Raw genomic sequence first — 16,238 nt, forward strand, 5'->3', positions numbered from 1 at the left:
TTGTAATGTATTCTTCTTCCTCCCTTATTTGATTATAGATTTTGCATAGTATTTTCTACTCAAATCTTCTTAGTGCATTTTTGTCATGTTCTGTCAATGTCCATACCTCTGATCTGTATGTGATTATTGGGTGGACTATGGAGTTATATATTAACAGTTTTGTTTTTCTTGTAACAAGACTATTTTTGAAAAGCTGCATATTTGCAAAGTAAACTCTGTTTCCTACTTGTATTCTTTCCCTTATAGCTTTTCCAATACTGTTATCATTTATTATTAGGGCTCACAAGTAGATAAAAGAGGACACTCCTTTGAAGAATTTCCCATTGATGTTCTAAGTCTTTACGGCTTCTTCTGGTGTCAGATTGTGACATTACCATATATTTTGTTTTGTTTTCATTTACTGTGAGGCCAATTTTTAAGGCTTCTGTGTCTATTGCCCGGTATGTTTCTTGGATTGTACTGATATTTCTTCCTACTATAGCAATGTCATCAGTGTATGCACATATCTGGCTAGTTTTCATAAATATGTTCCCTCTTTTGTTGATTTTATTTACTAAAATATTTAGGGCTATATTGAATAGGAGAGTGGATAGACTATCACCTTGCTTCATGCCTTTATTAAAGTCAAAGCTTTCACGTGTTCTGCTAAGGACCTTTACTTTTGCTCTTGTCTCTGTCATTGTCATTCTGGTTAGTCTTATTAGTTTAGCATATATACCAACTTCTTCCAGTACTCTGTATAGTTCTTGCTGGTTTATGCTGTCAAAGACTTGTTTGAAGGTGATGGATAGGAAATGCAGATCTGTATCAGAAGAGAGATCATTCATCATATTGTTGCTATTATTGCCTTATTTATCAGCATGTGATCTATTTCTGGAAAATGGAGGGCGGGGTGTGGGAGAGAATGCTGGTATCCAAAGTGTGTGCCTGCTGCCAGTAACTATCCAGCAGGTGAAATACAACATTCTTATCAAAGTGGAGGCCATAACAAGTTGTGGTTTTTTTTTTCCTCATAAAGTTAGGGCGAGTGTGTGAGTGATGCCAAAGATTGCATTGCAGCCAATGATGGTCACATGGTGACCATCATTTACAAAAAAGTTCCATATGTAATGAATGTAACAATGAAGATAGTCAATTTCTGACAATAGAATGTAATTGGAGAGTGTGACATCCCTTCCCTCCTTCTTCACTTGCTGGGAGGAGACGCGACTGGTAACAATGTTCGTCTCCGTCGGTATGACGTGGAACAGCACCTCTAACTCTCGTAAGAACACAACTCCTCATGTGGTGTGGAAATATTCTGTTATCTTTCCACAACAGTCTTCTCAGCTTGTGCGAACTGGTAAACTGCAATCGTTTATTTTTATTTTTATGCCCGGTCAGTTCATGATGAAATAAAATCTTGATTCTTGATTTCATCATTATGGTCGTTTTTCACATCATACTTAACGAGGATGAAATTTTGCCGTCTGCTATTCTGTTGCTATGTCAAGTTATTAACAATGGACCGATGTAACTCCAGAGATAACTTATGTTGGAGTAAATGGATTTTTAATACACCGTAATACTGGTTTAAACTAATCACTTTTCACTGTCCATTAGTCTTACACTCACTTACTCAATTAAAGTGTTTAACGAGTCAATCAACTTGCATTAATACACGTTGTATTGTCCATTTAATGAGTTAGGTGACATGTAAGATTTATCTTTTGATTCAGATTTTATTGTTCTTTCTGTACTTAATTGTTTGTCCCTACAACATACGCACACCGATATATCATTCAAGATTAACTTCTGTTCAGTTCAGTAATTGTGACGCTGATGACAACTTTTGACTAATCGGCATACTTGCCTTTCTTTGTTTCTTCACTTTATTGTGTCCTATTCATGACTATGAATTGTTTTTCTGTCGTTGATCCATTGCTCTCAAGGTTTGTAACTGTTCATCAGTGCGAAGGCTAAGTCCGATAAACCAATATCACTCAGTTGAAGTCTAGCATTTGTCTTACTATACCGTCGCATTGAGAATGGTAAAGATTAACTTTCATCAGTCAAATGACTGAGCAATACTTCAGTCTCTACCTCACGAATTATCAAACTCCCAAAACTGAAACAATCTAATAGCATTTGCGTCCAGAGCAACTAATTAACTGAACATTTCCATATCCGAGTTGCATTGTAGTCGCATTGAATTTCCTTTTCGATGCGGCTACAACTCTCTTCCATGGTAAATGTTATCTTGAGTGAATTACTTCCTTCGATTTAACCTTTGTTCATATGATTTTGAATTTATTCTATACGTGTTTGATAAAGAATCTATGATAATCCTTTCCTTTTATCTCCCCTTTTTGTATGCTATTCTCAGTGTTTGAATGATATAGGTGCTAATCAAAATATTACCAGTGTAGATTTTATCGTCAATAGTTGCCATCACTGTCAAGATGACTCACTTCCCTACTTTAAGTTTCCACAAAGTTTGTTAATTGGGGTTTTCTGTCCTTGAGGTGTTACAAGAGACAAAAAATTTACTCACCAAGTGGCATCAGCAGAACCCCATGCACAGAAAAAGGTTTAACTTATGCAAGCTTTCAGAGCCAGTGGCTCCTTCTTCTGACAGAAGAGTTGAAGGGAAAGGAAGAGGGGTGAAGGAAAAGAACTGTAGAGGTTTAGGAAAAGGGGCATGGTTTGGAAGTCACCCTGAACTGCACATCAGGGGAGACTTAACGGATGGGATGAGAAGGAAAGACTGATTGTTGGGGACTACACCGGATGAGATTTGAAAACTGGAGAATTTAAAGGTGGAAGACAGGGTAATAGGCAAGACAGAGATTACTACTAAAACATTGCACATGAGTTAATAAGAGTGAAAAGGTATATGCATTCCATGTAACAGACTTGGGAGGGCAGGATGGCGAAAAGTAGACAGGTCAGAAAATGAGAGGAGTAGAAAACTAAAATGAAGTGAAGAAATGAGTAGTTATTGTGCAGAAAAGCTGAGACATAAGGAATTAATGTGAAGTAAGACCAGGTGACTGCCGAGAACCAAGGACATGTGGTGGCGCTAGTTCCCATCTGTGGAGTTCTGAGACACTGGTGTCTGAGGAAGAATCTAGATGGCGCATGTGGTGAAACTGACACCAAGGTCATGACTGTCATGTTGTAGAGCATGCTCTGCAACAGATTATTGTGTGTTGTCAGTACACACCCTCTGCCTATACCCAGTTGTATTGATGACTTTTACAGACTAATTGCTGAATAGTCTGGCATTCTGCAGTAATACAAACTGTGTCAGTTTATAGTCTGATTTAAGTTACCATCTGGCATTTAAAGTCCAGAGTTGCAACAGTGTCACACCAAGTATTGTCTGCCATGGTGATAGAAAATTGCTTCAGACTCTATCTTCTACAAAAATCACATAAAAAATTGAAATTCACATGTTGTATAAATCCTTATAATGTCTCAAAGCACTTCAAAATAGGTTCTTAATTTTAATTAGAGGAGGAGTTTTGTCTTTTCTGGAATTTTCATGTCCAGTGAAGTTCCTACTTTCAAACTGGCAGTCCCAGTGCTTCTTGAAGTGGTACTACATGCCATTATTGCAGTTATCACTAATCAGAATTCAAAGATTCAGTAGAGTTGCATTGGAATCTTGCTAAGGGTATGCCCCTGTGGAAAGCAAATTGTCTATATGTTTGTACATACCTGAAATACTGAGCAGGAAAGAAAGGGAGCTGCATTTATACATGACATTTATAATTATTTTTCGTAATTTAATATTTGGATTTTGTCTCGCAGGAGAAGTCAAACCAGTACTTTTTCGACATGGATGCGCCAGAAGATCACGGCAGCCGCAAGCGAAAGTCAAGAGGTAGTGATGGGGGACCAGAACGAAAACAACCTCCTGTCTTTGATCAAGGTATTTTGTTAATTGTGGTGGTAGTTTAGGGCAGTAGTTTGTGAAACTATGACAAATAAACTCTATGATTACACACTCATGTTATTACAGGTACTTGCTGGTTTTGCTTAGCCAGTCCAGAAGTTGAGAAGCATCTTGTGATTAGTATTGGCACAGAGGTAATCAAGCCCTAACCACAGTTATTGTTTGTACACAGTTAGTTTTAATAGAGTTTAGTGCAGTGTGTTGATGTTAATTCTTTTCAGGCTTATCTGGCATTGGCCAAAGGAGGTCTTGTTGCTGATCACCTGTTGATTCTTCCAATTGGCCATCATCAGTCTCTTGCAAGCTTGCCGGAATCTGTGGCAAAGGAAATTAAGAAGTATCCTTTTCATCATCACATTCCTCTGGTTGTGAACAATGTCAATTTTCTAATAAATGTGTAACGTCTCTCACTGAATTAGTAATACTTTATTTTATGGCCTATAAGACACACTTTTTTTATTGCAAAAATTGTTTCCAGAATTCATTTGTGCGTTATACTTGAAATAATGTAAAAATGTCCAATGTTTGATTTAAAACTCCCACCATTCTTAAAAATGGCCATATATTCAATGCTGTAAAAACCCCTCTCTCTCTCTCTCTCTCTCTCTGCCAACGTTGGATTCAAGTGGCAACAGCAGTGCACTGATTCGACAAACATGAGTTGCGAAGATTCACAAGCTCTGTAACACTGTTTCCCTCCCAACCTGCCATCACAAACCCAGAACACTATGTAGCCTATGGTGCGTTATTGTAGAGTACAGTGTCAGTGAACTTGAATTGAAAGTGATTTGTGTTATTGGTAACAATGCAATATTTTTGTTAGTAGCTAGTTGTGCAATGGAAAAAAAATTAAATGTATTCAAATGATGCAGGTCATAAATTGAAAGTAATAGCATTTGCGGAAGAGCACGTAAACAGTAGCTGAGCAGCATTTTGGCCCTCCACCAACAGAAAAAATCGTTCACAATTGGTGGGCTAGTAAAGAAGAACTGAAAAAAATGAGGAAGACTAAATGTGCAAATAGAGGACTGAATGCAAGATGGCCATAACTAGGTGGTGCCCTATTGAAATGGATTCACGGACACTGTCAAAATGGTGCGGAAATTAATACAAAAATTATTCAAATTCATGCTTGTAAGCTAGTGCTACAGTTGGAACTTAACACAGCTTTATGAAGCATCTTGGCCTTAGCATGTGAACCAAAACCAAAATATCTCAGAAAATGCCACAAGATTATGAAGAGAGAATTTTTTTTTCTGTATTGCTTTATTATTCAGCATCAAAAGAAAACCGTTACGGAACTAAGCCAAATAGCGAACATGGACAATACTTCTCTGACATTTGATGCGCCTAGTGACAGAATTGTTGCCATGAAAGGTGCTAAAAGTCAACTATAAAAACAAGTGGTCACGAAAAAATGCACTACATTGTTGTCAGTTCATGTTGTGCCGACAGTACTAAATGTAATCCAATGATCATTTTTGTGCAGTCCTAAAGCATCAACTGTACACTGAACAGTGCAGCTATGCAAAACAGCATCGAGAAGGCATTGAGATGTGCGCCAGTGGAAAGAGTGGGTAGCACCACAGCTCCAGGAAGACAGAGTTCAGCACCCTCCGTCAACACTGATTTAACCAGCCGCCCATTGCCGGTTGGCCCCAATTTGGTTTCGGACTTCGAGAGCATCAGTACTGAGTAGGAAGACTTTTCTTAGCCAGTGTTCTCTGAGTGGAAATAGAGAGTAAAGTACTTGCATGTAGGAGGCACAGAAAGTTAAGTTTCTTTTATTTTTAGAAATAAAGTGTCCAATTAATCTTCGAGTGTTATGCACAGATCTATTTGGATTCATGCCAGTGGACATAGCAATTTTTCTTCTTCCTTGTTTGTGTATGTGCTGACTCCCACATTACATGACACAACAATTTTCAAGAGCAAAACAATGCCAAAACTTTCTGAAATACTGCCCGGGGTTGTCGGTCAAGTATGTGACGAGGGTTGGATGGACGAGGCTGGTATGAAATTGTGGATTAACAGAGCGTGGAAGAGTAGGAAAGGTGCTTTATTGAAGAAGAGTTCTCTTCTTGTGCTTGATCAGTTTAGTAGTCATTTGAAAAATTCTATGAGGCAGGGAAATACAGAGCTTGCTGTTATTCCAGGAGGACTGACTTCACAATTACAGCCTCTTGATGTCTTGATAAATAAGCCGTTTAAAGTGTATATGAGAGAGGATGGATGGATGAAAACCAGCATGAATTCATACCCAAGAGAGCTTTAAAATAACCTAGCACCAAACAAGTGTGTCAGTGGATAAAACAGGCACGGTCAAGAGTGAGAAAAAGCATTTTCGTTAAATCTTTCAGGAAGTGCAGCATAAGTAACATTCTCAATGACAGTGAAGACCATATTATACATGAAGAGGACAACGATGATGAGAAGAGGAGGAGGAAGAAGAAGAAAGTAGTTCAGATTACATTTTTTCAGGGATTTTAAAGATCAGTTTGATTTTATAAACGAAGATGTCTTTTATAATCTGGATTTCCCATCTAATAATAAAAATAGTAAAAATCTTTTAAAAAAAATTCTTACAAATTAGGGTGCATCTTCTAGTCTGTAAAATACAGTATACTTATTTCTTCTAAATTAATCTAATGGGCTTTACATGGCATGAACTTGTTCCCAGTAATAAAGAAATTTACATTCTGTGGTATAAACACAAGAAGGAAAAAAATCAGTTCTTACCAGATATAAAAGATGTGGAATAGTTGATAGAAAAATTTGTTTAAATGTCGTACTTTCTAATAATTATGTAATATAATTATTATTTTTGTTGATTCTACTATTATTTTTCATGTATTAATCAGCAAAGCGACCAGATGACAGTACTATGTGAGTACACCAAGAAGCAGAGAAAGGGGTTAGCACTAGAATACATTCCACTTCTCTTACATGTCGAGTACTATTACATGCTATAGGTCTGCACACACCTTTGAATGAAGTTTCCATTTAGAAGAAGAACAGAAACAGTACGTATAATATGGCTCACCATCGCTGCTCACAGTACTTCGCTGGAGAAAACCTTATACAAAATTGTTTTTGTGTGATAGTACACTCAGCAGAAAACAAGAACAATTTTCCATAAATAGTTTCATAAAATACAGAGTCTTCCAATGTTAAATTTTGGTAAATATGATTTTTCAGCATTTACTTCAAAAAAATGTAAATTTCTACAAAATAACTTGATAACTTTGATTACTGACATTTATATATGCTCTAACTTTGAAGTCACATTTTTTTCATGTGACAGGTTACTTTGTACATTATGGTATACTTTACTAAAAAGTGTTTTTTTAAGTAGTTTCAGAAAATTCCTAGCTGATAATTTCAAACAAAACATAACTGTGTTCAAATTGAGTTATTACTCTTTTAAATCTGACATTTTTGCGAACAGCTTGGTGTATTTAACATTAGTACCCAAATAATCTTCAATTGTTCCAAATAATGTTAGGTAATAAATAATAAATGTGAAATATAGTCATAATATAACACAATGCTCAATACAATGTATCAAGTAAGACACTAAAAACTACGTATTGTGCACTCCTACATGTAACCCAAGGTTGTTACATTACAGTGGTTAGAGGCGACTTTCTCTTTTCATACTGAGGACTGTGTAGATGTCTGCCATTTCTTACCCAAACCTCCCTCCAGGAACAGTGCTTCTTATATCGCATTGGTGATGCCTTGTCTGATAGCTATGTTCAGGAGAATGGGGTCCCCCAAGAGAGTGTCCTTTGTGTCACATTGTTAGCAGTCACTATCAGTGGTGTCTCCTCCGTAGTCAGGAGCTCCTTGTTTGTAGATAACTCCGCAATCTTCTAATCTTTCTCCAATGTTACGACAACAATCAGGCAGCTACAGCTGGCCATCAGGAAGCGACGAGTATGTGCGCCTATTTTACCATGCTTGCCGAAGTTTTAACCAACCAGATCTCACAATGGGGGCAATATTTTACATTTTAAGGACATTGTGCCCTTTTTGGGTGTACTTTTGAATCAGAATTAACCATTGCACCACACCTGAAAAACCTGCGACCATAGAGCTTCAAATTGTTGAATATTTTGAAATGCCTTAATGGAAAAGTGTGGAGGACTGGCAGTACCACCTTCTGCAGTATTATAAAGCATTTGTCAGACCACGGTTAGCTTGCAGCAACATGGCTTATGGATCAGCCCATATTTCCTATCTCAAGATGCTGGAGGCTGTCCACCACGAGGTCATTTGGATATCGAATGCAGCTTTTTGGGCCTGCCCTTTTCAAATCTCTGGCAGAGGCTGGTAAACTACCACTGTGTATTTGGTGGCACCTCCTTCTGGCTCAACAGGGCCTTAAAATCTTCGCATGCCATCAGTCATTGGCATCCAATGCAATGGTCCAACCCAACTTTGAGCAGCTGTTCAGGAATCAGCTACAAGCAACCAAGCCATTTGGGTCATGTGCTACTGACGGTTTCAAGGATCTGGATATATGAGACCTCCGAATGCACAGCCAGGGATAGAGCAAATTGCTGCCTTGGCATTTTCAAAGGCCAAAAGTAATTTTAAGCTTGATACAGTACAAGAAAAGTTGTACTCCAGATTACATTTTTACAACTCTGTATCCTTTCAATTTAAGTATGAACCACAGCTTTATCGTTGTTTATACAGATGGCTCCCAGAAGAGAATGGCTTTGGTCATTCAGCTGTTTTCCCTGGTTGGGTGTTTAGAACAATTTACAAATTACAATGCAGAGTTACATAGCATTATGAAAACATAGAAATGGATTCACAGGCATCACAGGACAAGGTTCTCTTCTGTTCTGACTTGCTCAGTGCGCTACTAGCAGTCCACCAAATGCGTCCAGTAGACCATTTGATTCAGCTCATGCATGACTTCTTACAGTGGCTCCAACCATGTGGCAATGGTCTTTTGCTGGGCACTTGGGCACTGCACATCATGATGCAAGGAAACGACATAGCTGACAATGAAGCATTTTGGGATGGTGTTGTATGTCCACGTGCCATCCTCTTGCACACTGTCATCTCATTTCTGACCGACAAATCACGTGTCAGTGGGAAACTGAATTGCTGAGGTTGATGGAAAACAAATTCAAGATGACCACTCAGGCATGGTGGGGTTCATGACAACCTCACTGATGGCAGGAAGTGCTACTCATCAGACTGCACATAAAGCATAGCCCTTTAACAAACGGTTTTATCCTCCAGTTGGAGGATCCATCACTCTGTGAAGTTTGTGGCGTGCCACTTTCAGTTCAGTGTATTTTGGCAGTGTGTGTGTTATATACTGACATCATGTCAGCCCTCGGTTTGGCTGGAGATCTGCCCACCATCCTCACTGGCACTGATGCCACTATTACACTAGTTCTGAAATTTCATGAACTGTTGGGCTGGGGAGGGGAGGCAGATTTTAATGCATTATATCATGGTGCCAATGACCATGATGTTGAGTGCCATGCATCCGCAATCACCACCACATCGTCATCATCACATCTTCTTTTCATACTGATAAATTCATTGTGTTTTTTCAGCTCTCACAGAGATAATACTCATTATTTATTTCATTCAAGTTCATGAAGCAGGGCTCCTCTTCACCACCACCACCTCACCATCATCATCATCATCATTATCTTTTCATACCAATAAATTCATTCAGTGTTTTTCAGCTCTCAACATAGAAAGTACTCATTACTTATTTCATTCAAGTTCATGAAGCAGGATTCCTCTTCTGATTACTCTAAAATTTAAATATTATCACCACTAAAATGAAAGGCCATGATTTCTAATTTATTATAAATTTGATAATTTTTATTCTGCGGGTTCTTTCTTTTCCTAGTACTAGCTAATGTGAATATCTCTTAATGCGCAGAAATAAATTTTGTTTCAATAACTACAGATTTAAAAAAAATCAAAGATGCTTTTCTTTATTCCTTCTTCATGCTGCATTGTATGTTCATTTATTTCTCATATAATGTGAACAAAAACAATTAACCTGAAAACTCTTTCATAATTTGACGTGTTTGCTACATGGATTCAGCTGTGATTGACGGACATTGGCTACAGTTGAGAGATAATATAGTATATCAGATACAGGAATTTCTTTTAACAATAAAAAATCTAAGTTAGAGTTTGACAATCACTAGAGACACCACATCAACAATGGACTGTCAATTGTGCATATGTTGCAGTAAAATAGCAGTGCCAAAAGAGTTTATCTGAGACAATTTTGCTATGGCACAATATATACATCAAAATTGGCTGAAGTCATTATGTTCACATAAATATGTAAGTTTATGTTCCCTAAAGAAGTTACTACACGTTTCACTCAGTTATCATAAAGGCAAGCATAACCGCATATTCTTTCAGGCACAACTTTTGTTTTATTTCCATGTAGCAATATACAATGTTGAACTAACTGCGTAAACATATTGCAAGGGTTGTTTGCTCTCCACCAAACATCATGATACCATTGTATGTTAGGTATTCACGGAGTCCCATCTATTCATGAAAACATGCTTCTTATCATGCAACAACAATATTTATAAAAATTAACAAAATAAAGAAAAGATAGACTGCTACTCACCATAAAGGTGATGTGCTGAGTTACAGACAGGCACAATGAAAAGACACACATATAGCTTTTGTTGTCATTTTGTTGTGCCTGTCTGCAACTCAGCATGTCATGTCATTTTGTTGTGCCTGTCTGCAACTCAGCATGTCATCTTTATGGTGAGTAGCAATCTACCTTTCCTTTGTATTGTTGATATTCCAACCTTTAGCTTTTACTGTTCATATAAAAATTAATATTGTCTCAATGATATTGCCAAGAAATGCAGACTTGCTTGTATCATTATGTTGGTCAGTGTTGACTAATGGAGTGCCCCTTTCTTTTTTTTTTTTTTTTTTTTTTTTTTTAAGTTTCTTATGTTTCCTTTGTTGAATGATATTTCATTGAATTAGGTCCACACTATAACTGCAGATTTTCTCAGGTGGATTTGTATTTCATTGTAAGGCTTTGATACTGTGAATTGCATTTGTGCTGTGAGCTGTTGCCATAGATTGATAGATTTTGTGGAAATCAGTGTAAGATAGACATTTGTATGTTGAAACAAAATAATTTGAATATCAGAAGTCTGTTGTTTGATTCTTATTTGAGAATTCATCAAGAGGGAGCTTTTTGAGGCAAGCAGATTGTGAGTCTGGTGTTAGACCAAGTTAATTTAAAACAAAGTTGTAGAAATTTTTTCACAGTTCAATTGCTTAAGTCTGTCATGAATGTCTTTACCTTTTTCATCTACAAAATTCTACATTATAATGTAGTTTGTTGTTTTCCTTGCAGCCATTAATGCTCTGTTTGTGCCACACATAAGTTTTATAGTTGTTGCCCCATCCATTCAGGAGGCTCAAGATTCGAACTCCCATCCAAGCCATTGTGATATAAGTTTTCCTTGGTGATTCTGGGTGAAAGTGTGTATAGTTCCTTCCACAGCCAATTTCCTGCCCCATGTCCGACCAATCCAAGTATGATCTCAATCTCAAATCATCATCAGTGTTACAACAAACCCTTAATATTTGTTCCTTATTGTCATTATTGCTTTCATTTTTGAGTTCCTACACCCTTGTCATCATTGCCATAGTTTACCATTTATATTTTCCCTTTCCTTTTTCTTTCTTATATATATAAATGATAATTAACTGTATCTTTTCTTTCTTTGCTACATCATCATTACGTCTGTTACTATTGATTATTATCTCCTCCTTTTTTAGCCTTCATTATCTTCTTGATCTCATCAGCTCCCTGCTCTGCCGATTCTAATTTATCAGATTCCACATTTTATGTGTAGCTTGTTCTTGTGTGTTTTATTTAGTGAGAAAGAGAGAAACCGTCTTTGGAATGTATCTGGCTGTAAGGACAACTTCCAGCAGTTGTATCTCAAAAGCTCAAAATTCTTAAGCGTATGAATCGTTGCAGCATAAAATTACAGATTAGCACAGCATCTTTTAAAATATCACTCTTTTTTTATGTCTGTGATCACTTTCGGTATAATTGTGTAGATAGTCATACTTCAGGAGATAATACCTACTCAAATCCTTTGAATGATGGAATGGATCTTTATTGATCTCTGGTGCCAACTGAATGGCATTGTTAGAGAGTTGTGAAATGTATCCAATTCAGTTCCAGACAAGGAAGTATGCAAAATATTGATAATCAAAAGGTAAAATAAGTAAAGCTAATGAATAAATGGTTAACTAATCACCAACATGAAAGCTCGAAACAGATGCCTGTGGGATAGTCTCAGTATATGAAAAACAATGTATTGTATTCTAGCAAACATCGAGAAATGTCCAAAAGTCCTTTGAAAAGGGTGATTCACCAACCGTATCTGGATTAACTTTGTAGATTCTATAAAAGGAGCAACAATAGAGTCGTTTGTGAAGGAATTGCAACAGCTGAACACAGAGTGATGCAGTGCCTCAGTCAAAGCATCACAGTCAATGAAGAGAAAGTTAATTTATGAGATCATAATGTGTACAAAATTACTTCAAATGAAGAAGCATGCGCTTCCTTGGATTACTTAGTGGATACACAATCCAGGAAATCATGACAAAAGTATTCAAATCTTCAAGGAGAAAAAAAAGTGATCTATAACAAAGAGGACTGTGGGACAGAACACCTGTTTACAGAGGAGAAAGTGCAGGGAAATACAGCTGACATCTCTAGCTATGCTCCAGTAATGCTTGCACATGGGTAAGATAGCATGTTACTTTGATGATGTGTAGGGAATCTCAATCTTGAGTTGCTGAAGAATGTCAGAATTTTCCACTTGGTGAACATTCCAGTGATAGTGTTTACATTATGTATCCTACCATTAGAGAGAGGAAATACAGCATGTTATCTGTGTCTGAAGTGCTAGACAATGGAGAGCATCACAATCACAACTAGTGAAGGATGTTTTATGAGCCAAGGGATTAACATTCTAATCTCCCTCCACAATCACCCAACTTCAATCTTATCTATCTCTTCTCCTCTATCCTTCTTCCTCTTTTACATAACTTTCTCTCCATGGAAATCTGGGCAACAGTTAATTGGGTTTGAGGCTATGCAATAAATTAGGCATAAAATAACAAAAATTGTCTTAATCTACTACGGATGAAAAAAATTCTAATGAAACATGGTGTCCAGTAGCTTCTAGCATGCATTTCATATGTAGAAAGAGCAATCCATAAATAAGTAAATAATAAATGGTCTCACATGATCCGAGATCTAAATGCGGTATCGATTAGTCCTGCTTTTTTTTTTTTTTTTAATTCTTTCCTTTGTTGTACTAGGTGAATGAACATTAGATTCAGTACATAGAATTTTTGATAAGTATCACTTTATGATTATTATAAATTTTATAAGTGAGTATCTGTGGGGCGGGCGGGGGGGGGGGGGGGGTGTCGATGTGTAAGTGGACAGACGAACAGGAGCATGCATGTGCACATGCAAGCACACGCACACACGCACAATGCACGTAAAAGGTTTTTGTTTGCTTTACTTTCTGTTTTATTTTCCTCAATTTTACCATGTTTAAATCAGCAATAAAGAAATATTTTAATAAAAGACAGAAAGCTCCTGTCTTCTTTGAAAGAAATTACAAGACTTCACATCTGCAAGTTCAAGTTGTGCCAGTAAATTTGCGTGTGGTTAATATGCTTAAGGACATATTTCAGGTAAGTGATACTGAAGCATGGCAATCATTTTTAAACTTATAATTTGCATAATGTTGATTCATAAGTAACCAAGACATTAGAGATTATGCTTTGAAACTCTCATGATATCTCAAAATTTACACTCTGACACTGAGTTTATAGCACAGTATGCTGTTATGCTTGTAAAAATATGTAAACAGTAACCACAATAGTCCATGTATATTGTCACTGTCACATCCTTTCAATGCATGTAACATTCATTCTGTATATTAGAAAGATCCTCACATCTGTTTTCATTTTCTTAGTTGTGAAATCCCTGCCCACTACATTGTGCCTTACACTCATCATTCATAGAAAATATTTGATCAAAATGTATAATATAAGGGACAGTGAAATGAAAACAAGACAGATGGAAAAACAGTAAGTAAACTGTTTATTATTTCAAAAGTAATCACCATAACTGTTAGCACATTTACCCCACTGTGACACAAGACACTCAATGCCTGCATGGAACAATGTTTCTGGTTGCCTGTGGATAGTATCCAGGCATGCACATCTTTGTCCATAGTAAATCAATAGCCATGAATGTCTCTCTTCAGCGCTCCAAATATACGTAAATTGCATGGCGAGAGGCCAAGACTGTATAGAAAATGTGTAAGGGCTTCCCAGTGAAAATTCTGCAGCATAGTCAAAATAATCTTGGCATCAAATCTCCCCATGCTGTTTATAAATTTTTGGAGTCCTGAAGGAAGACATTTGTGGCCATTGATTTGCTTCAGACGAAAATGCTCGTGTGTGTATAATCACGGTTCCATAGTCAAACCACAAACATTTTTCCACAAAGTGATTGACCTTCTTGTCTCACAGGGGGATACATGTATCAAAAGTTACAGTGATTATCTTCCCTGTTTTCTTTTGACTGCTCCTTATACCAAAGAATGGTAGTAGATTAAAAAGTAGCTATTACATTTATAATGACCTGTAGCTGACCGATGCATGGAACACAGGAACAGAAAACTATATTCACACTGGCTTTAGAGCTGTTGCTCTTTTTCTAGCAAAAGTACAAAAAGAACCACACAGAAACCCAAATATGCAGTCCTGCAGCCTTGGTAAGACTGATTATTGATACTCAATTATTGAAAGCAGTTACCCACACTTATGGAGATGGGGAGGGGGTAGAGAAGGAAGCAAAGATGGGGCAGCGAGAAAGACGCAGGTCTTTGGATAGATGACTTCGCAGCTGCACAACCACCTTCGTACCATTTGTCTTGTTGTGTGGCTGTGGAATCATTTGTCCAAAGACCTGCCCCTTTCCCTTTATGCACTCTTTGCATCCATCCCTACTCCCTACCCACCTCAGTCAGCTGTTTTCTGTAATTCACTATCAATAATTAGTCCCGCTATGACCACAAGAGAGCACATTTGAGTGTCTGCATGGCGCACCATGAAGATGACATGGGTTGGGAGAGGGTGACAGGATATAGGAAGAGGAAATTGTTGGGTAGAGGGTGTGGGGAAGTGGGTTAACTTATATTGAGGCCGGGAGGATTATGGAAGAAAGGATGTCTTGCAAGCATAACTCCCATCTGCATAATTCAGAAATGTTTTTGGTGGTGGAAAGAATCCAGATGGCCCAGGTTTGAAGCAGTCATTGAAATTGAACATGTGTTCAGCTGCATGTTGTGCCACTGGGTGGTCAACTGTGTTCTTGGCAACAGTTTTGTGGTGGCCATTCTAAAAAGCTGTGCAGTGATTGTAGCAGAGTTGCTATATGTTGGGACAGGAAAAAATTGTTTTATTTTATGGCCAAATTCTGTCAAATTTGGTGTTATCTTTTGCAAAATTCTTGCTTTTTTTGCCACATTTGTCTTCATATTTTGACAGAGTTGGTGTTTTTTGCCATATTAGTTGTTTTTTTGCCAAAATTGGTGCTGTCTTTTAGCCAAACTCTGTGTTATTTTTTGCCAGATTTGGTGTCCTTTTCTTGCCAAAGTCAGTGTTGCTTTTTGTCAAATTCAGTGTAATTTTCTTGCCAAATTCTATGTTTTTTGTTAAATTCTGTGTTTTTTATCACATCCACAATTATTTTTTTGTCAAATTCAGTGTTATATTTTTACCAAATTTGGTGTTATCTTTTTATTGAATTATGTGTTATTTTTCTGCAAAATTCTGTGGAATTTTGGAGAGTACAGTGTTGTTGTTTCCAATTTTGGTGTTTTTTTGCCAAGGTCAGTGTTGTTTTTTGCTAAATTTGGTGCTATGTTTTGCCAACTCTGATGTTATTTTCTGCCAACTGTGATGAAATTCAGTTATTGTTATTAACCTTTTTCTTCCAATTTAAATGCTATTTTTACCCTCACATCAAAGCTCACTAAGAAGGAAATGAGCTGTCATTTCAAGATTATACAACAAAATTACAGATTTTGCGATATCTCATAAAAATTGCCAGTTTCTTGTTATTTTCGTAAAAACCACAAGTTAGGCATTGTTTTTTGTTCATTATTTTTGTCAAATTTTCCTGTCCCTGTTTATATGACATGGCTGCTTT

General features: G+C 37.1%; 1 protein-coding gene across 1 annotated transcript in view; it reads left to right on the forward strand.

The window, feature by feature from the left end:
- LOC126191245 (CWF19-like protein 1) overlaps positions 1-16,238 on the forward strand; it is a 160,489-nt gene that overhangs the window by 130,772 nt on the left and 13,479 nt on the right. Inside the window, exons 7-10 of the mRNA XM_049932055.1 lie at positions 3,796-3,916; positions 4,007-4,074; positions 4,162-4,277; positions 13,564-13,708. Of these exons, the coding sequence (XP_049788012.1) occupies positions 3,796-3,916; positions 4,007-4,074; positions 4,162-4,277; positions 13,564-13,708 (450 nt within the window). The remainder of the gene's footprint in view (positions 1-3,795; positions 3,917-4,006; positions 4,075-4,161; positions 4,278-13,563; positions 13,709-16,238) is intronic.

Source organism: Schistocerca cancellata, chromosome 6, assembly GCF_023864275.1.
Source record: "Schistocerca cancellata isolate TAMUIC-IGC-003103 chromosome 6, iqSchCanc2.1, whole genome shotgun sequence".
Lineage (NCBI taxonomy): Eukaryota > Metazoa > Arthropoda > Insecta > Orthoptera > Acrididae > Schistocerca > Schistocerca cancellata.